We start from the raw sequence: 20,652 nt of genomic DNA, 5'->3' as shown, positions 1-20,652 counted from the left end.
TTAATGTTTATATCAATGTTAATAATGTTAATGTTTATATCAATGTTAATAATGTTAATGTTTATATCAGTGTTAATAATGTTAATGTTTATATCAATGTTAATAATGTTAATGTTTATATCAATGTTAATAATGTTAATGTTTATATCAATGTTAATAATGTTAATGTTTATATCAGTGTTAATAATATTAATGTTTATATCAGTGTTAATAATGTTAATGTTTATATCAATCTGCATGTTAGCGCACCCTGCTGCTCAAAGTTTAACCACGTGACCAGCCTGTTTGCGTGTGTTTCCTGTGTGACAGCCAATCAGAAGTGATCTCAGTAACAACAAAGCAGACGTCTCTGCAGCCTGATGGACGTAGACGTCCTGGAGTTCAAAGTTCCTGAGGACAACAACAAGACTCTGTTTGTGTGGGACATCCAGCCGTGTCACACTGAGTCCCAGATCTATGTGAGTCCACCTGTGTGTGAGTCCACCTGTGTGTGAGTCCACCTGTGTGTGTGTGAGCCCACCTGTGTGTGTGTGAGTCCACCTGTGTGTGTGTGAGACCACCTGTGTGTGTGTGAGACCACCTGTGTGAGTGTGAGTCCACCTGTGTGAGTGTGAGTCCACCTGTGTATGTGTAACGTTTGTGTGTTGTCCTCCAGGATGGGCTGTATGGTGTGTTCTCGTCCTTTGGTCCTCTCTACCTGCTCAAGGTGTGTCCTAATGCTCCGCTCAATCCGCCCGGGTTCTACGCCCTCATCAAGTTCTACTCTGCTGCTCAGGCCTCAAAGGCACAACGGCAGACTGACGGACACTCGCTGTTCCAGAGCTCTCCACTCAAGGTCATCACACACTGCTGTGTGTTTATCAACACATACAGTGTTCTTCTTCTACTACTGTAGTTTATCAACACGTACAGTGTTCTTCTTCTTCTACTGTAGTTTATCAACACGTACAGTGTTCTTCTTCTACTACTGTAGTTTATCAACACGTACAGTGTTCTTCTTCTTCTACTGTAGTTTATCAACACATACAGTGTTCTTCTTCTACTACTGTAGTTTATCAACACGTACAGTGTTCTTCTTCTTCTACTGTAGTTTATCAACACGTACAGTGTTCTTCTTCTACTACTGTAGTTTATCAACACGTACAGTGTTCTTCTTCTTCTACTGTAGTTTATCAACACGTACAGTGTTCTTCTTCTACTACTGTAGTTTATCAACACGTACAGTGTTCTTCTTCTTCTACTGTAGTTTATCAACACGTACAGTGTTCTTCTTCTACTACTGTAGTTTATCAACACGTACAGTGTTCTTCTTCTTCTACTGTAGTTTATCAACACGTACAGTGTTCTTCTTCTACTACTGTAGTTTATCAACACGTACAGTGTTCTTCTTCTTCTACTGTAGTTTATCAACACATACAGTGTTCTTCTTCTACTACTGTAGTTTATCAACACGTACAGTGTTCTTCTTCTTCTACTGTAGTTTATCAACACGTACAGTGTTCTTCTTCTACTACTGTAGTTTATCAACACGTACAGTGTTCTTCTTCTTCTACTGTAGTTTATCAACACATACAGTGTTCTTCTTCTACTACTGTAGTTTATCAACACGTACAGTGTTCTTCTTCTTCTACTGTAGTTTATCAACACATACAGTGTTCTTCTTCTACTACTGTAGTTTATCAACACGTACAGTGTTCTTCTTCTTCTACTGTAGTTTATCAACACGTACAGTGTTCTTCTTCTACTACTGTAGTTTATCAACACGTACAGTGTTCTTCTTCTTCTACTGTAGTTTATCAACACATACAGTGTTCTTCTTCTACTACTGTAGTTTATCAACACGTACAGTGTTCTTCTTCTTCTACTGTAGTTTATCAACACGTACAGTGTTCTTCTTCTACTACTGTAGTTTATCAACACGTACAGTGTTCTTCTTCTTCTACTGTAGTTTATCAACACGTACAGTGTTCTTCTTCTACTACTGTAGTTTATCAACACGTACAGTGTTCTTCTTCTTCTACTGTAGTTTATCAACACGTACAGTGTTCTTCTTCTACTACTGTAGTTTATCAACACGTACAGTGTTCTTCTTCTTCTACTGTAGTTTATCAACACATACAGTGTTCTTCTTCTACTACTGTAGTTTATCAACACGTACAGTGTTCTTCTTCTTCTACTGTAGTTTATCAACACGTACAGTGTTCTTCTTCTACTACTGTAGTTTATCAACACGTACAGTGTTCTTCTTCTTCTACTGTAGTTTATCAACACGTACAGTGTTCTTCTTCTACTACTGTAGTTTATCAACGCGTACAGTGTTCTTCTTCTTCTACTGTAGTTTATCAACGCATACAGTGTTCTTCTTCTTCTACTGTAGTTTATCAACACATACAGTGTTCTTCTTCTTCTACTGTAGTTTATCAACACATACAGTGTTCTTCTTCTACTACTGTAGTTTATCAACACATACAGTGTTCTTCTTCTACTACTGTAGTTTATCAACACGCACAGTGTTCTTCTTCTACTACTGTAGTTTATCAACACGTACAGTGTTCTTCTTCTTCTACTGTAGTTTATCAACGCATACAGTGTTCTTCTTCTTCTACTGTAGTTTATCAACGCATACAGTGTTCTTCTTCTTCTACTGTAGTTTATCAACACGTACAGTGTTCTTCTTCTTCTACTGTAGTTTATCAACGCATACAGTGTTCTTCTTCTTCTACTGTAGTTTATCAACACTATTTGTATTATTCATGCAATGCGTTTATACAATCAGGTTCAGTTTAAATTTACTCTGTGAATCATCAATAATAATAATCCAGATGTTTTCTGGCAAATATTCTTTTATTGTGAAAGTGAACAGTGAAACAGGAAGTGCCGTTGGCAGCGTGTTTGTGTGTAGTTTGTGTTGTTGAGCAGAAGATGGCAGCGTTCAGTCAGACTACAGTTAACACTGTGTGTGTGTGTGTGTGTGTGTGTGTGTGTGTGTGTGTGTGTGTGTGTGTGTATGTGTGTTCAGGTGAGGCTGAGCACCAAACACACTCCTCACTTCCTGTCTGACAGCATCAGACCACTCAGCCACGCCCGCTGCCTGGAGCTGGCCAATCACTGCCTGGGATTCAACGGCTGGACCTCTGACATTATCACAGTGAGAAACACGTCATCAGTTTACATTTACATCCAGGTGAGTCGGTATGAAGACAGGTGACCTGTCTGTGTCTGTCCTCAGCTGAAGGAGCTCACCAACAAAGAAGAAGAAGCGGAGAAGGAGGGTGGAGGCAGGTGGAGGACGCTGAGTTTCGGCTGTGTGGTGCAGCTCTCCTTCCCTCATCATAGACAGATGACCAGAGCAGCAGCAGTGGTAGAGGACAGCTTCACCTGCACAGGTGAGGATGGCTTCACTTTCACAGGTGAGGACGGCTTCACCTGTGTGTAACAGCCAGGTGTTGTTTCTCTGCAGGTCCAGATGTTCTCCTACAGAAACGTTGTAAACTACAGAAGCTGGTCAGGGACAAAGCTCTGGTCCAGGCCTTCACTGCAGTACTACTCATACTACTAGGTAGAAATACTCTGAGTACTCATACAAACACAGTGAACTGACCTCAGACCTGCTGACCTGATGGATGTCGTATCACTGATGTCCCTGCAGGTAATGGAAAAGTCATGGTGGAGGTGAAGCAGACCTCAGATCAGTTCCTACTTGAGCAGACTGACGGAGTCCTCCAGGTAATCTCACCTGTTCGTGTGACAGCGTGTACCTGTGTGTATGCAGTATAAGAACACACATACATATACATACTAATGATCTCTGTCTCTCAGGTGAATGAGTTTGCTCCCGATGAAGAGGAGGATGAAGAGTTGGATCTGACCGTGTCATAGAAACCCAGAGGATTGTGGGTGAACAGTGGTGCATGATGGGAAGGGTTCACGTTAATGTTTTTAATTTATTCAATAAAATAAATATTTCATTTAATTCTCATTTGTCTCTTTCCTGCTCAGTTTTTAGAAAACATTTGACCAAACACACGAGTACTGATGAGTTTTATTTATACTACAGGTCATTAAAATACCCTCTTATGTACAGTTTAATCTGTTCATCTTCCATGATAACTTTGTTCTAAACTGCAGTACATATAAAGTCAATACTATAAAAACATACAGCATTGTACAGATCATCATTGGTAGAATTTATCTTTTACAGCAGGACACAAATGACGACAGTAAAAATGTTCCTGTGAAATTCATCCTTTACAAAACATTTCTATAAATCATGGAGTCCCTCAAGGGAACATCCCGGGTCTTCTAAACGTCTGTTTAATTTTATTTCAGATTGAAGCATTTTCAGATTTCTGTAAATCATCAGGACAGGATGTGGTTAGCCTAGCTTAGCACAAAGACAATAATTTTCTCTCTGTGACGACAAGTTAAATTCGAACTTGGCTCCATGGCTTCGGTCTGAACAGGAGTAAAGATCCAGTGTTTAATACGACAAAGGTGTTGTTCATTTACTTGGTATCATCTTATACTGACTCAGAACATCTGTGCAAATCTTTCCAGGGAATGCACCGTAGACTTTGGTTGTTTTATTGTGGACATACGAACACATAAGAAGACATTTAGTATCACACAGGTGTGTGTTCATGTAAAACTGAAGCTTCAGATCTGTTGATGTCTGCACACTCAGAAAAGTAAAGGTGCCATCTGAAACCAGAAATAGAGGAACCATTTTTAGTCCCACGAAGAAACCTTTATGAAGAGGTTCATTATATAACATTAAACACTGACAGAACAACAGATTTCAACATGTCTAATATTTCACTGAGAAAATAATCTGCAATCTGAATCAAAAATGAAAATTATTTTTTGTAATTACCCACCACCACATAAGTCCATCAAAGATGAAGAACCTTCACAGAACATTTGTGAAGAACCATGTCATACATAAAGAGGTTCTTCAAATGCTCGGGGCTCCTTGTAAAACCAGAGACCCTTTGAAGAACCTTTTAGGAACCATTATTTTTCTGTGTGCTGTAAGTCAGTTCTCAAACACTGTCACAACATGACAACAAAAAAGAAGCCAACAAGAGTTTGCACCTTAAACCCTACGTTCACTTCAGTCTGTTCACACGGGACGACAAACTCACGCTCAGCTGAGTGATTTCTTCAGAGTCCATCAGGATATTTTGGATATTCTCAGGCACAGATTTTAGCTGAGAGTTAATGAGTTTGATAACTGATCTGAAAACTGGTTCTGGTTCAGGATAGGTAAGCCCAGATGTTTCTGCATTTCCATGGAAGGTATACAAATATTTTGTCTTTGGGGATAAGTCGTTACTCAGCTCAGCTCGTGAGAGACCTTTGAACAGCATGGTGTCTCTAACGTTCATGTCACAATCCCTGTGGACTGATGCTCATGATTGAGACACTTTATGTGATCTTGAGGTTCCACATAAGTGGGACATTGAAAATTTGTTTAGGTGTTTCTGTTCAAAGTTAGATATTGGATTCAGGGTTTTATTCTGGTAAGTTGGGTGTGTTTTGTTTGGTCTGCCACATTGAAAGCAATGTGAAGGTGCTGGTTTTAGAGGAAGTCCAGAGTTTCAGATGGTTTCATTCAGGGTATAACTGTTATTTAAGGCTTGGTGGTTTAATGGTCAGAGCATTATGAACTCAACAGGTTCCAGGTCCAACCCCAATAAACTGAAGTCTCCACAGAATTTGAAAAAAGGAGCAGATGATGTTCAGGTCAGGAGTTTTCGGAGGTTCTGGATGAATCTGGAACAGGGGAAGTTTTTCTTAAAGAGAAATTTGTTGATTTTTAAGGTGCTCAGTTAATTTGGTTTGTTACCTTAAAACAGACGTGAAGCCGCTGGTTCAAGTCTCAGAATCAGTCTGGGTTCAGGTGCAGAGATCTACAAGTTTCTTTAAAGATCTAAAACTTATTGTGGCTTCAATTTTTTGAAACTAGTCCAAGGTTGTAGTTAGTTCCACTAGGGTTCAAGTGGGATGATTTCAGGTACAGTGGTTCGAGAGATGATATTCTGTTCCAGATATCTACAAGGTTCTAGGAGGATCTGGAACATCTAGAAGAGTTCTTGCTCAAAGTTTTTTGTGGTTTTTAAGGTGCCCAGTCTGAGGAGTAAAGCTGCTGTCAAAGGTTTCAAAACCAATCCACAGTTCTGTGTGGTTCCACTCAAGTTCTTCTTGGGTCATGTAATGCACAGTGGTTTAAAAAGAGGCAGATAAGTTTAATTCCTGGTAAACTTGGGTCAAGAAGAGGTGATTTTTAGGTCCAAAGTTCAAGACGCTTCCCTGACACTTTGGGAGATTTTTGGCAGGTCTCATGATGTTTGGGACTCTTCTAGGAGGCCATCAGAGGATACTGCAAGATCCCAGAAGAGCTCCAGGAGATTTCCCCTAACTCTGGGAGAACACCGTCTGAAACTCATTGAGCACGAGTTCCACTATCTGGCTCTGGAACACCATATGAATCGTCATATTGGCTGACTCAGTCTGGGGGCGAAGCAACGTGGGACCGAACACGATGGCAATACTTTGAACCGACATCCTGTTGGACTCCTTGTGCTCGACGACCCTGGAGACAGAAATCCAAGAATACACACTATTTTCATCAGTTACTGACAGTGTTCTGCAATAATATTTTTTTGCACATGTTTTGGTATTTAATAACTATCAAATGTAATGCGCTGCCTTTTGTATGTTAGTCCATGAACTTACTTCCTCAGGTGTTTAAACAGCAGCTCCATGGTGTCGTGGTTCGGCAAAGGCAGAGATCGAACCAGGTCCTTCATGTAGGACACTCTCAGGCTGTAGTCTGGGACCTCTGCATGGAAATAAACACAGAGCTGCTTCAAACACTCACAAATAGATGCCTGAGCTAACAGCAGATCACCAACATGTTCACAAACAAAATATTCATGGTGGTTAACATGGTCCAGTCAGACCTGTTTGAAAGTGCTTCAGACAAACAAATTGGTGTCTACTCTGGATCAGGTCTGACTGTCCTCAGGACAGCACGTCAGGCTCAGGTCGAATTTTCGTGGGTCTTTTTCAGATCGGTCATGAACTCTCGCAATAAATGAGTGCAGAACTTGCTGGGCTCTTATTAATTTACATATCTGAATAAGAAAGTTGTAGAATGAGAATTTATCTTGAAATCTTATTTCCCAGACTCGAAACGACCAAACAGAACCTCAGAACCAGCAGTGTCCAGTCTAACAGTGGACACAGCAACAGAACCTGTGAACCGGCAGTGTCCGGTCTAACAGTGAACACAGCGACAGAACCTCTGAACCGGCAATGTCCGGTCTAACAGTGGACACAGCGACAGAACCTCTGAACCAGCAGTGTCCAGTCTAACAGTGAACACAGCAGCCTATCAGGTGGTTTTCTTGCCGGGTTTGGATCCTGGCATCCTGGGCTGAGTCAGTTCAGTTAGCTACACATCTGACCGAGCTAACCACAGTTAGCGCTTCACTACTGATCAATGTTTCCATCATAAAGTCTGTGAATCACCTCGGTACTGTCACGTTATTCCCTGTTGGTCTCAGAGGCTGTGCTCCAACCTGGTCCGGTCCAGCTTCTGAGCCCGGTTCTGTTAGCGTGCTGGTTCAGTTAGAAGCAGTTAATTAGCCGTTAGCTATTCTTTTCTACTTCTTTTTTTTTGCAGAATTTTTTTTTCATAAATCTCCTCAACAACTTCAGACTTGCCTAAAACTACCAAACATTCAATCATTGTCAGGATTTCAATCCTTTAAATGTCAGTTTAACTGTTTGAATGATTCATTATTTATTACAAAGAAAACACAAAAAATGAATTATTTTCCATATAATAAATAGTAAGGGGATGGGATTTTAGTGGAGATTAGAGTCTTGGATATGTCAAAGATTAGCAACAAAATTGATTTGATTGCATTAGTATTTTTCATGTAGTGTCAAAAAATGCCTCATTGACTTCCATGAAACCACATTTTTTAATCTCACCATCATTGCAGTATAAAACCATTCTGCGATGTCAGCATTTCATTTTGAAGAAAAGTAGTCATATTTGACATTTTCACTGTATTCCACCAGATTCAACCAAAAATGCCCGAAGGTGGTACAAGGGTGAAACGATTCTCTGTAGATGTTTCTCAAAGTTAACTTTCAGTGCGAGGTTAAAAGTTTTATTTCATGTTCTGTTTTGGTATGAACTTGAACTACAGATGATATTTGTGTTTGTGGTTTCAGTTCATGTGTCACATGTTGTAGTTTGTGCTTGAGGTGTGTTTAGTCTGTCATGTGGGTTTTTCTGTGTACTGACGAATGGCAGCGATGAACTTCTCGAAGCAGCTGAAGGGAAACAGCGGCTCTGGAAGCTCCCGCAGAAAAAGCTTCAGAGCTCCAGTGATCACATGGATCTCCTCCCACTGTCCATCCTCCAGGTCCAGCTGCTCCTCTGCAGGGACAACAAGGAAAAAAAGAAGACGTCAACATAGAGCAGGACATCATCTGCATACGATGACATTTAGACAGCACGTTTTATGACACACTGTGAGATGACCTCCTGGAATAAGGCACTTTGTTTGACCACAAAGTTTTCTAATCTAACCTAACTGGGTCTTCTCATGAACAACAGACTTGATTTGAACATAAATCCCTGAAGAAGTCAGCAGTCACTGACTGTCAAACTGAAACATCTCAACATTTTGTTAGTTTTGTCTTCAGTGAACTCAAAAATTATTTAGTTAACACAGACTAACACTGTCTGTATCTGTCTGATGTTCCAGGCCTTCAGACAGATACAGACAGACAGATACAGACAGACAGACAGATACAGACAGACAGACAGACAGACAGACAGACAGACAGACAGACAGTTACCATGATCAGCTTTGTGTCGTAGTTTCTGGATCACAGCCAGGTTTCCACTCACTCTATAGATCCCATCCACATCCAGACCTGAACCCACACACAGGGTTGGAGAGTAATCAATTGCATGTAATCAGATTACATAATTCAGTATCTGTAATCAGATCATGTCAGTTTATGATTGATTGATTCATCATTTATCACATAAAAAGGTGGATGTGCTGTTGGTGCTGTTACAGTCTGTGTGTCAAACATGAACACACACTGATCTGACTGCATTAGTATTTTTCATGTAGTGTCAGATTCTCCCAAAAACGTCTCATTGACTTCCATTCAAACATTTATTAATCTGTGTGTGTGTGTGTGTGTGTGTGTGTGTGTGTTCACCTCTCCTCTCCACCGCTCTGATACATTTCTCCACAAACTTGGGCACGGTGTTGTTTTCTCGGTGACACAGTGTATCCAGGTGACAGCCAAACACGTTATCTGAACAACAGTTTGAACATTTCACTCAGACAAAGCTCAGCACACCTGTCTCTGGTTACCATAGAAACACGGCAGGCTTACCTCTGATGTAGCCTCTCTCTTTGACGCTCTGCAGTGTCGGCCTCCGCTGGAGGAAACGTCGTAGTTTGGTCCGGACGCGTCTCTGCTCAGAGTCGGACGTTCCCGATGAAGTCCTGGTCGCTGAAACAGAGAAGACAAGATGACATCATGTTTTCTTTCATGTTGGTGTGTACTGAGTCTGCTCAGTTGTCATGGAAACAGGTGAAACTCACATGTCCTCTTCTTGTCTTTGTCCTCTTTGTCTGAAGCAGCTTCGTCCTCGTCCTCTGACAGATGATCCTGTTCCTGTAGCACATCCAAACACCTCAGTGTGTGTGTGTGTCACAGTGTGTGTGTCACAGTGTGTGTGTCACAGTGTGTGTGTGTGTTACCAGCTGTCTGATCGTGTCCTGCATGACTTTCAGCCAATCACTGATGATGCTCTCGGTGTCGTACTGCATCAGATACTCGCAGCCCTGTCGAGTCTTCAGCTGCATGCATGCACGCACACACACACACACACACACACACACACACACACACACACGTTAACAACAACAACATGTTATAACGGTAACCACAACAACACACTGTCAAGATTCTGGTATTCTGGTAACCACGGCAACCATGGTGGCAATGACAAAGCGCAGGATGACAGAGTATCAACGGCAACTGAAAGGTGAAACTTCTGAACAAGCTGTAACCATGGTAACAGAATGATACAACCATTTCTGTAACCATGGTAACAGATGGTGTACCTCCAGGACATTCTTCTTGGATGACTTGTCTTTGGAGGCCCAACACACAGAGGCTCCTCTCAGCTCCACCGTGTACTCAGGAACAATCTGTGACGATTTACTCTGAAAAACAGGAAGTCATCATCATCATCATCATCATTGTCATCATCACCATCATCATCATCATCATCATCACCACCATCACCACCATCATCATCACCACCATCATCACCATCATCATCATTGTTATCATCACCATCATCATCACCATCATCATCATCATCATCATCATCACCATCATCATCATTGTTATCATCACCATCATCATCACCATCATCATCATCATCATCATCACCACCACCATCATCATCATCATCATCATCATCGTCGTCATCACCATCATCATCACCATCATCATCAACATCACCATCATCACCATCTTCATCTTCATCATCATCACCATCACCATCATCACCATCATCATCTTCGTCATCATCACCATCATCATCAACATCACCATCATCACCATCACCATCATCATCACCATCATCACCATCATCATCTTCGTCATCATCATCATCACCATCATCATCATCATCACCATCATCACCATCATCATCGTCGTCATCACCATCATCATCATCATCATCATCATCACCATCATCATCATCATCATCATCACCATCATCATCATCATCATCATCATCATCATCATCATCGTCGTCATCACCATCATCATCATCATCATCATCATCACCATCATCATCATCATCATCATCACCATCATCACCATCATCACCATCATCATCATCATCACCATCATCATCATCACCATCATCATCATCATCATCATCGTCATCATCATCACCATCATCATCATCATCATCATCATCATCATCACCATCATCATCATCATCGTCATCATCATCACCATCATCATCATCACCATCACCATCATCACCATCATCATCACCATCATCGTCATCATCATCATCACCATCACCATCATCACCATCATCATCACCATCATCGTCATCACCAAATGATGACGCCACAATATTATCAACACAAAATGTGTGACTTATTAAGTCAGAGAGACAGGCAGACAGACAGACAGGCAGGATGTGGTTCTGGTTCTTACAGTGTTCCCAGTGGGAGCAGATTTGGGGTCTTTGTGGAACGTGAGGATCCCACCATGGAGGACCGTCCACGACTGACTCCAGTTCTTCCTGTCCAGCAAAAAAACAGACAGAAAGACAACGTGTCACATCACCCAGAAGAAGAAGAAGAAGAAGAAGATTTTTTTGATTTTTGAACAGCACTTTATTTACAGTTGCATAAAACAAAACAAACAGATTACTTAATCAATGAATCAGTTTAAAGGTACTACGTGATTGAATCTTTGTATTTCACTGTTGTATATTTTATAATGCATAAACAACCAGTAATATGCGTGTTGGTCATGGGCCGAATTGGGTCACAGGTGTTCTCTGTTCTTTTTTTTTTCTTTTTTTTTACACTGCACTCAATTATTTTCTTCCTCAGTGTTTTTGTTAATTTTCCTTTGTGTATGTGTATGTGACTGTTTACATATATGTAAAAAAGAAAAAGGATAACTGTATACCTGTGATGGAAGTATCGTATCTTATTTGTCAATAAAAATAATTTGGAAAAAAAACAAACACTGCCATTAATGACAGAGAAAAAGGCCTTGGCTGCAATGGCACCATGTAAAACTCACCATTGCAGATCTCCAGTTCTCTTTTTCAAAGGTTTGTACAGAGTTGTCCACTATGGGCTCAGCCCGCCCAGCCTCTCAGTCCACACACACTCACACATTCAGACTGCTACTCTAAAAGCACCCATAGTGATGGAGATGTTAAGACAGACTAAGTGAAATAAATCTAAATAAAATCGGTACTTTTATCATCATTAAGAACAGAGTTGTTTCCTGACTTTAATCATCTGTTTTCTCAGTCTGAACACTTCTTGGTCTGTCAGGTCTGACTCTGCTCTGTGTTTGAGAATGTACCTGACTGAAATACATGTCAGACAGAGCTGCTCTGCTCTCTGCAGCACCTGGTTTACCTGCCAGACGTGCAGCCTTACCACCAACCACCATGGTCAACACATTTGTCCTCTTACTGCGCAGTTTAAGAGCAGACCTCCACCCAGCCTAACAGACCTCCACCCAGCCTCACAGGCCTCCACCTCTTCAGCCTCAGCTGCTGTGCTTCCCTTACACAGCTCACCTGCTAGTTTACCTGCCTCTTTCACCTTACCTGGTTCACCTACCTCTTCTAGTTCACCTGCTACTTTATTTTGCTCACCCACTTCACCTACAGCCTCACCTGCCTCTCTCCCCTCACCTGTTTTACCCACATCTTTGACCAATTCACCTGCTACTTTACCTGAAGTATCACCTGTCACTTCACCTGTTTCACCTCCCACCTCCTCCTTCTCACCTCTGCATCTCCTTAACCTGTTGTTTCTCTGCAGCTCCTGCATCTTTTTCCTGGCCTTCGGCACTGGGCACCTAACCCTAACCCAGGAGCAACAGCTCAGCTAGGGAGCTCAAGTTTTTGGTTGGATTGTGGTGTTTTAGTGTGTCTGGGCCTGAAGAAGACTCTTTTGAGTCGAAACGTTAGACAGACACACAGAATATTATTTTTTGGCTTTTTGGGGGGATTTTTACACTTTTTAAGTGAATTTTTAGTTTGACTGTATTTTTCATTGTTCTTTTGAATAAAAGTTTTTTTACCGTTGGAGTTGGCAGTCATGCCATATTTTGAGGACGGATGGACCGAGGTCCATTATGGACAGAACCGGAGGCGGGACCGGGGTGGCGGGATGGACCAGGGGATGGACCATGCACCTCCCGTTTCCTTCGGGACACGGGCTCCGTTCCCTCCTCCTAACCCAGGCCAATCCAGTTCACCGTAATGCCTGTCTCCAACAACCTGTTCACCTGTTCTATCTTTTCTAGGAACAGGACCACCGCACTGTTCATGCGAGCAGTGGACTTCACAGAGCCGTGCCCGGTGATCTCAACTAGGGCCAGTGCGACTTCCTCCACGCTGCACGAGAGCCGGCTCCGTGTCAGCCTGGAGAAAACGCTGCTGGATGCCATACCAGCTCCTCAGAGCGTGGCTGACAAACAAACACTAAACTAACCAAAGAACAACCAAAGCAACACTAAACTAACACAACTATATTCACAAAAATCAAAGAGAAAAAAAATCAGTTTCATTCAGCGCTTCCTCCCACACAGAAGAAGAAGACAGACTGACAGATCCTTCTTCTTCATCCACCATCCACAAAATCTCACCTGATCTTTTTGCCATTATCGGCTACTTTGGTCTTGTTGATGACTCCTGCTTTCTCCAGAAGATGGCACTGTAGAGACAGACAGACAGACAGAGAGACAGACAGACAGACAGACAGAGAGACAGACACACAGACACACACACACAGATCAGTTGTCAGGTTTCTTTGAAACTGCAGATTAACTTTGAAATGTGACTCCTGTGTAAACATGGGAGTGGTGTGTGTGCGTGTGTGTGTGTGTGTGTGTGTGTGTGTGTGTGTGTGTGTGTGTGTGTGTGTTTGTGTGTGTGTGTGTGTGTGTGTTTGTGTGGTTCAATAAAAGAAAAACTGGATCTGGTCTGATCAGGCCTTAGTGAAATCTTCTTTGAGCACCCAGTAGAACCTCCTCAGTGACTTCACAAACCCCTTGAGATCACCCAGACCGTCAAAGTCCAACAGAGAGCCCCTATACATCATCAGAGACACCCTATACATCATCAGAGACACCCTATACATCATCAGAGAACCCCTATACATCATCACAGACCCCCTACACATCCTCAGAGAACCCCTATACATCATCACAGACCCCCTACACATCCTCAGAGACCCCCTACACATCCTCAGAGACCCCCTATACATCCTCAGAGATCCCCTATACATAATCAGAAACCCCACATGCACCCTCAGAGATCCCCTATACATCCTCAGAGATTCCCCTATACATGGTAAATGGTAAATGGACTGTACTTATATAGCGCCTTTCTAGTCTTCCGACCACTCAAAGCGCTCTACACTACATATCTCATTCACCCCATTCACACACATTCATACACTGATGGCATTGGCTACCATGCAAGGTGCCAACTGCTCATCAGTTTCTGGATCTAACCATTCATACACATTCACACACCGATGGCACAGCCTTCGGGAGCAATTTGTGGTTCAGTGTCTTGCCCAAGGACACTTCGACATGCAGACCACAGGAGCCGGGGATCGAACCGCCGATCATCTGATTGGTGGACGACCCGCTCTGCCTGTGAGCCACATCCTCAGAGATCCCCTATACATCCTCAGAGATCCCATATACTTTATCAGAGATGCCCTATACATCCTCAGAGATCCCTTATACATTATCAGAGATGCCCTATACATCATCAGAGACACCCTATACATCCTCAGAGATCCCCTATACATCCTCGGAGATCCCATATACTTTATCAGAAACCCCACATGCACCCTCAGAGATCCCCTATATGAGTCCCCTTTACACCCTCAGAGATCCCATATACTTTATCAGAGATCCCCTATACATCCTCAGAGATCCCCTATACATAATCAGAGATCCCATATACTTTATCAGAGATGCCCTATACATCCTCAGAGATCCCTTATACATCCTCAGAGATCCCATATACTTTATCAGAGATGCCCTATACATCACCAGAGGTCCCCTATACATCCTCAGAGATGCCCTATACATCCTCAGAGATCCCATATACTTTATCAGAGATGCCCTATACATCATCAGACACACCCTATACATCCTCAGAGATCCCCTATACATCCTCAGAGATCCCATATACTTTATCAGAGATCCCCTATACATCATCAGAGACACCCTATACATCCTCAGAGATCCCCTATACATCCTCAGAGATCCCATATACTTTATCAGAGATCCCATATACTTTATCAGAGATCCCCTATACATCATCAGAGACACCCTATACATCCTCAGACCCCCTATACATCATCAGAGACACCCTATACATCCTCAGAGATCCCCTATACACCCTCAGAAACCCCCTAAAACCAAGTTTCAAAAAGCCATGGATGTCCCACATCTTTCCTTTGGATCCTCAGGGACTTCTCAAATGTCCCTAAAGACTCAGAGCGAGAATCTGTCTTAGTCACAATCATCTTTTAAATCTTTGAATTGGACTTCAGTTGTCTCTTTATTCTGTACATGTGACATCTATTGCACGTCTGTCCGTCCTGGGAGAGGGATCCCTCCTCTGTGGCTCTTCCTGAGGTTTCTTCCACCTTTTTTCCCTGTTAAAGGTTTTTTGTGGACAAGTTTTTCCTCACTGGAACCGAGGGTCTAAGGACACAGGGTGTCACTCCCTGTACACATTGTAAAGCCTCAGAGGAAAATGGACTTTGTGACTTTGGGCTGTACAAATAAAATTTAAATTAATTTGATCAGATTTCAGTTTCATCTGTCTCTGATCAAGTTTGTTTCTTTTGTTCCATTTGATTAATTTCATTGATTTCTGAGTTGTAACTTGTTGCCTTGTGTGAAGCATCACCCTGACAACCAACAACAGAACCAACAGTAGAACCAACAACAGAACCAACAGCACAATCAACATCTGGAGAACCCAAGTGTGTGAGTGTCAGAAGTGTTAAAACATGATGAATGATTATGGGGGTTAGTGGAGAAACTGGGCAACTTTCTGGGCAACATTCAAAGTGAGGTTGTGTTAGCGCCCCCTCCAGGCAACAGCGTTCATCCTCATGTGGACATTTGAGAATAAACGTGCTGTCTCACTTCATGTTTGGAAACATCCTGATGAGACTGAAGCGTCATACTGATGAAACACAGCAGAGGGCGCCAGCCCAGAAAGTTCCCTTCAGTTAACGAGTCAGTCAGTTAACGACAGAACACCTGACAACCCAACGGACACACGCCAACATCAGCAGCCAATCACGGCTCAGGACCTACATGCAACTGATGGGAGCCTGTGCTCCGATTGGACAGATTCCTCTTCAGTCTGTGCCTATCAGAGAGCTTGATGAGGGAGGAGAGGATGACATCATCAATGAATGAATGAAATTAAATAGATTTGAGACAGTGAGATAGGTGAGAGAGACGGGTGAGTGTGTGTGTGTCAGTGAGACAGGTGAATGTGTGTGTGTGTGTCAGTGAGACAGGTGACTGTGTGTGTCAGTGAGACAGGTGAGTGTGTGTGTGCTTCAGTGAGACAGGTGAATGTGTGTGTGTGTCAGTGAGACAGGTGACTGTGTGTGTCGTGTGAGTGTGTGGGTCAGTGAACAGGTGAATGTGTGTGGGTGTGTCAGTGAGACCAGGGACTGTGTGTGTCGTGGAATGACAGGTGATGTGTGTGTGCTTCGTGAGACAGGTGAATGTGTGTGTGTGTCAGTGAGACAGGTGACTGTGTGTGTCAGTGAGACAGGTGAATGTGTGTGTCAGTGAGACAGGTGAGTGTGTGTGTGCTTCAGTGAGACAGGTGAATGTGTGTGTGTGTCAGTGAGACAGGTGAATGTGTGTGTGTGTGTCAGTGAGAACAGGTGACGTGTGGTGTCCAGTGAGACAGGTGAGTGTGTGTGTGCTTCGAGCTGAGACAGGTGAGTGTGTGTGGTGTGTGTGTCAGTGAGACAGGTGAGTTGGTGTGTGTGGTGTGTGTGTGTGCTGTCTGTGTGTGTGTCCAGTGAGACAGGTGAGGTTGTGTGTGTGTGTCGTGTGTGTGTGTGTGTGTGTGTGTGTGTGTGTGTGTGTGTGTGTCAGTGAGACAGGTGAGTGTGTGTGTGTGTGTCAGTGAGACAGTTGAGTGTGTGTCTACCTGTGGACCATCGGGGGAGTGTCTTCTGCTAGAGACATCAGTGAAGTCGGAGACGTTCCTCCTGTGGCTGGGAGCAAATGTCTGAAACACAAATGAGTCATTATCTCATTTACATGAGTCATTATCATTTTACTGAGGTCTTATCTCAGTTATTACAATGAGTCATATTATCTTTGACATGAGTCATTATCTATTTACATGAGTCATATCTCATTTACATGAGTCATATCATCTTTACATGAGTCATATCTCATTTACACGATCATTATCTCATTTACACATGAGTCATTATTCATTTACATGAGTCCAGTTATCTATTTACATGAGTCATATCTATTTTATCATGAGTCATTATTGATTTACATGAGTCATATCGATTTAACATGAGTCATTACTCATTTACAAGTCATATCGAGTGATCATCTCATTACACGAAGTCATTTATCAATCATTTACATGAGTCATATCTACTTTACATGAGTCATTATCGTACTTATTACATGAGCCATTATCTACATTTACCACGAGTCATTATCTATTTACACGAGTCTATCAACAGGTACATTAGTATCTCATTAAAACGAGTCATATCTCATTACATGAATAAATCTCATTTACATGAATTTATCTCACACTATCTTGATTGTGTTTTATCTCGTTTGCACAGTTGGCGTGGTTTCCACACTCACCTTCGGCCCGCTGTGTCTCCAGTTTTTGGACCTCTACCTTGTTCCCTCCTCAGGAACTCCGTTACCCATACATCCATTGAGGCAAAGGTGGGAGCTGGAATCATACATTCCAAGTTCAAGTTGTTTAATGTATTGACTGATTGATTGATTGACGACCGACTGACTGACTCTGACTGACTGACTGATTGATTGCTGATTGATTGATCGATTGATCGTGATCGATTGATCGATGGATCGATTGACTGATTGACTGACTGACTGATTGACTGATTGATTGACTGATTGACTGACTGACGGACTGATTGACTGATGATTGAGTGACTATTGATTGACTGATTGATTGACTGATTGACTATTGATTGATTGATTGATTGACTGACTGTTTGATTGACTGATTGATTGATTGACTGACTGACTGACTGACTGACTGATTGACTGCTGACTAACTGATTATTGATTGATTGACTGATTGACTGATTGACTGATATTGACTGATTGACTGATTGGATTGATTGATTGATGGATTGATTGATTGACGGATTGACTGATTGACTGACTGGACTGACTGAACTGAATTGATTGATTGATTGATTGATTGATTGATTGACTGATTGACTGATTGACTGACTTGACTGCTGACTGCCTGATTGATTGATGATGTTGATTGTGATTGCTTGATTGCTATGACTGATTGCTGATGACTGATTGGACTGATTGACTGCATTGATTGTTGACTATTATGATTGACTTGATTACTCCTGCAGCCTCTGGGAGCTATTTCCATCTTTCAGGTCAGCTGAGCTCTGGGAGAATTAGACTCACATGCTGCTGAGGAATTCTGGGAAAAAGGAAATACAAATGAACGATGATTTACAGTTTATATGTGTGTCTTGTTAGTGTGTGTGGTGGTGAGAGAGTGTAGTGTCTGTGTTGAGTGTGTGTGTTGTGTGTGGTGTTGAGAGTGTGTCTGTGATGTAGTGTGTGTGTTCGTGTGTGAGAGTGTGTCTGTGGTTAGTGATGTGTGTGTGAGGGTGTTGTCTGTTTTGTGTGTGTGGTGTGTGAGGTGTGTCTGTGTTAGTGTGTGTTGTGTGGCGGGTGGTCTGTGTGAGTGTGTGTGTGTGTGCGCGTGTAGTCTGTTGTGTGTGTTGTGTGGGAGAGTGGGTCTGTGTTAGTGTGGTGGGGTGTGTAGTGAGGTGTGTCTGTGTTTAGGGGGGTGTGTGTGTGAGTGTGCGGGGTGTCTGTGTGTGTGTGTGGTGTGAGAGTGTGTGGGCTGTGTTTAGTGTGTGTGTGTTGTGGAGAGTGTGTCGTGTGTGTGAGGTGTAGAGTTGTGGTGTGAGAGGTGTGTCTGTGTTAGTGTGTGTGTGTGTGTGAAGAGTGTGTCGTGGTTGTGTGTGTGGTGTGTGAGCAGGTGTGGTCTCGTGTTCGTGTGTGTGTGTGTGAGAGTGTGTCGTGTGTTGTGTGTGTGTGTGTGCGAGTGTGCTGGTGTGTCTGGTGTGTGTGGGGCGGTGTTCTGTGTTAGTGTGTGGTGTGGTGTGTGATCGCAGGTGTTGTGGTTGGTGTGGGTGGTGTGTGTGCGAGGTGTGTGTGCATGTGTTCGGGTGTGTGGTGTGGAGGGTGTGTTGTCCTGTGTATCGGGTGTTTGGAGAGAGTGTGTCTGTGTTAGTGTTGGGTGGGGGAGCGAGTGTGTCTGTGTTTAGTGTGTGTGTGTGTGGCTGTTCGTGTGTGGTCGTTTGTGGGGTGTGTGCGCGTGTGTGTCTGTGGGTGTGGGTGTGTGTGGAGAGAGTGTGTCTGGTGTGTGTGTGTGTGTGGGTGAGTGGAGTCTGGTTTAGTGTGTCGAGAGTGTGTCGTTAGTTGGTGTGTGTGTGAGCGGTTGGTAGGGTGTGTGAGATCTTGTGTTAGTGTGTTGGTGGTGTCAGCGTGTGGTGTGCTGTGTTGTGTGTTTGTGTGTGTGTGAGAGAGCAGTGTGTCTGTGTAGTGTGTGTGTGTTGGTGAGAGAGAGAGTGTGTCTGTGTTGTGTTGTGTGGGTGTGTGAGAGTGTGGTGAGTCGGTGTTAGTGTGGTGGTGGTGTGAGTGTGTCTGTGGAGTGGTTCTGGTGTGGAGTGAGGAAGTAGTGTGTCCTGTGTTAGTGGTCTGTGCTTAGCGTGTGTTCGAGGGTGTGTAGCTGTGTGAGTGGTGTGTCGTGATGAGACTGTGTGTTGTAGCCGTTGGTGACCACGCAGTCATCTGTATGTGCGCTCGTCACAGGGTAATTCTGCTCTCGTGCAGCGGCGCTGCAGTCAATCACTGAACGACCTAGTCTTAACGAAGACCCCCTGCTGGCAACATAGCTACTCAATCTCTCATGAAACTTACAGAGCAGAAGGGTGTTTCTAAGGTTCTTTAAGGTTTTTTGTTTCCTCTACTCGTCGCTTCAGTCTCAATGACTCGTTACTCCTTATGTCTAAGTATGTATCTGATCTGCTTTTGATCTAATAAGTCCTCTAAGACTGAATCCCGACTTAATCTCGGAAATCGTACCTGGGCCGCTCATGTGTGCCTCCCTGTTGGCTGTAGATCCTGGATGGCCGAGGACGGGTGAGGAGGGTGGAGGAGGAGGGCGAGTGCTCGGGTGCGGACCATGACGTGGCTCCAGACGTGGGTTAAGGTAGTTAAAACCCTTTCCTGGACACTTCCGTTTCTACCAGCTGCTGTGCTGCACGAACTCACGAGAGGACCCTGAACCGAAGGAATAGCATTAATTAGTTACATGTGAGTTAATTTAAGCAACATATTCACACAGAGGTTTTTGTTTTTGTTTTATTCTTTTTTGTTAATACATGCACGCTGTCTCATCATTGTAATCACTGAGGCACTGACTACACTAAAAACACTCAAATAACCCGATCTAACACACATAACGCCAGTCTAAACACTCAA

At 43.0% G+C, this 20,652-nt stretch overlaps 3 protein-coding genes across 6 annotated transcripts in view; 2 read left to right on the top strand and 1 right to left on the bottom strand.

The window, feature by feature from the left end:
- rdm1 (RAD52 motif containing 1) overlaps nucleotides 1-3,931 on the top strand; it is a 4,633-nt gene extending 702 nt beyond the window's left edge. The window contains exons 2-8 of the mRNA XM_027276287.1: nucleotides 310-458; nucleotides 656-835; nucleotides 3,020-3,148; nucleotides 3,230-3,386; nucleotides 3,461-3,559; nucleotides 3,650-3,726; nucleotides 3,820-3,931. Coding sequence (XP_027132088.1) covers nucleotides 360-458; nucleotides 656-835; nucleotides 3,020-3,148; nucleotides 3,230-3,386; nucleotides 3,461-3,559; nucleotides 3,650-3,726; nucleotides 3,820-3,879 — 801 coding nt within the window. The 5' untranslated portion in view covers nucleotides 310-359 and the 3' untranslated portion in view covers nucleotides 3,880-3,931. The remainder of the gene's footprint in view (nucleotides 1-309; nucleotides 459-655; nucleotides 836-3,019; nucleotides 3,149-3,229; nucleotides 3,387-3,460; nucleotides 3,560-3,649; nucleotides 3,727-3,819) is intronic.
- A 99-nt stretch (nucleotides 3,932-4,030) lies between these two features.
- LOC104939592 (rho GTPase-activating protein 27) overlaps nucleotides 4,031-20,652 on the bottom strand; it is a 37,328-nt gene continuing 20,706 nt past the window's right edge. For 2 of the 4 annotated variants that reach the window (XM_027276250.1, XM_027276249.1), the window contains exons 10-22: nucleotides 17,048-17,128; nucleotides 16,189-16,254; nucleotides 13,483-13,550; nucleotides 11,296-11,383; nucleotides 10,176-10,277; nucleotides 9,810-9,908; nucleotides 9,651-9,723; nucleotides 9,439-9,558; nucleotides 9,259-9,357; nucleotides 8,884-8,961; nucleotides 8,324-8,458; nucleotides 6,739-6,844; nucleotides 4,031-6,622 (exon numbers count right to left, since the gene is read on the bottom strand). In XM_027276250.1, coding sequence (XP_027132051.1) covers nucleotides 6,418-6,622; nucleotides 6,739-6,844; nucleotides 8,324-8,458; nucleotides 8,884-8,961; nucleotides 9,259-9,357; nucleotides 9,439-9,558; nucleotides 9,651-9,723; nucleotides 9,810-9,908; nucleotides 10,176-10,277; nucleotides 11,296-11,383; nucleotides 13,483-13,550; nucleotides 16,189-16,254; nucleotides 17,048-17,128 — 1,320 coding nt within the window. In that variant the 3' untranslated portion in view covers nucleotides 4,031-6,417. The remainder of the gene's footprint in view (nucleotides 6,623-6,738; nucleotides 6,845-8,323; nucleotides 8,459-8,883; nucleotides 8,962-9,258; nucleotides 9,358-9,438; nucleotides 9,559-9,650; nucleotides 9,724-9,809; nucleotides 9,909-10,175; nucleotides 10,278-11,295; nucleotides 11,384-13,482; nucleotides 13,551-16,188; nucleotides 16,255-17,047; nucleotides 17,129-20,652) is intronic. The other 2 variants (XM_027276251.1, XM_027276252.1) reach the window with 2 other exon arrangements.
- On the top strand, nucleotides 13,574-15,494 carry LOC113744959 (DNA-directed RNA polymerase II subunit RPB1). Its single transcript, XM_027276256.1, has 2 exons — nucleotides 13,574-14,185; nucleotides 14,509-15,494. Exons 1-2 carry the CDS (start codon nucleotides 14,139-14,141, stop codon nucleotides 15,371-15,373), a joined length of 912 nt encoding a protein of 303 aa, XP_027132057.1. The 5' UTR covers nucleotides 13,574-14,138; the 3' UTR covers nucleotides 15,374-15,494.

Source organism: Larimichthys crocea, unplaced genomic scaffold (genome assembly GCF_000972845.2).
Source record: "Larimichthys crocea isolate SSNF unplaced genomic scaffold, L_crocea_2.0 scaffold33, whole genome shotgun sequence".
Classification (NCBI taxonomy): Eukaryota; Metazoa; Chordata; class Actinopteri; family Sciaenidae; genus Larimichthys; species Larimichthys crocea.
The sequence above is the reverse complement of the archived record's forward strand: the minus strand, read 5'-3'. Positions and strand labels throughout refer to the sequence as shown.

What these genes read in the sequence shown, in the direction of transcription:
- LOC113744959 (XM_027276256.1), top strand. Translation starts at nt 14,139, where the DNA reads ATGCACCCTCAGAGATCCCCTATACATCCTCAGAGATTCCCCTATAC. An exon ending in CCTCAGAGATTCCCCTATAC is followed by an intron (nt 14,186 to 14,508) that starts ATGGTAAATGGT and finishes CCTGTGAGCCAC; the next exon opens with ATCCTCAGAGATCCCCTATA.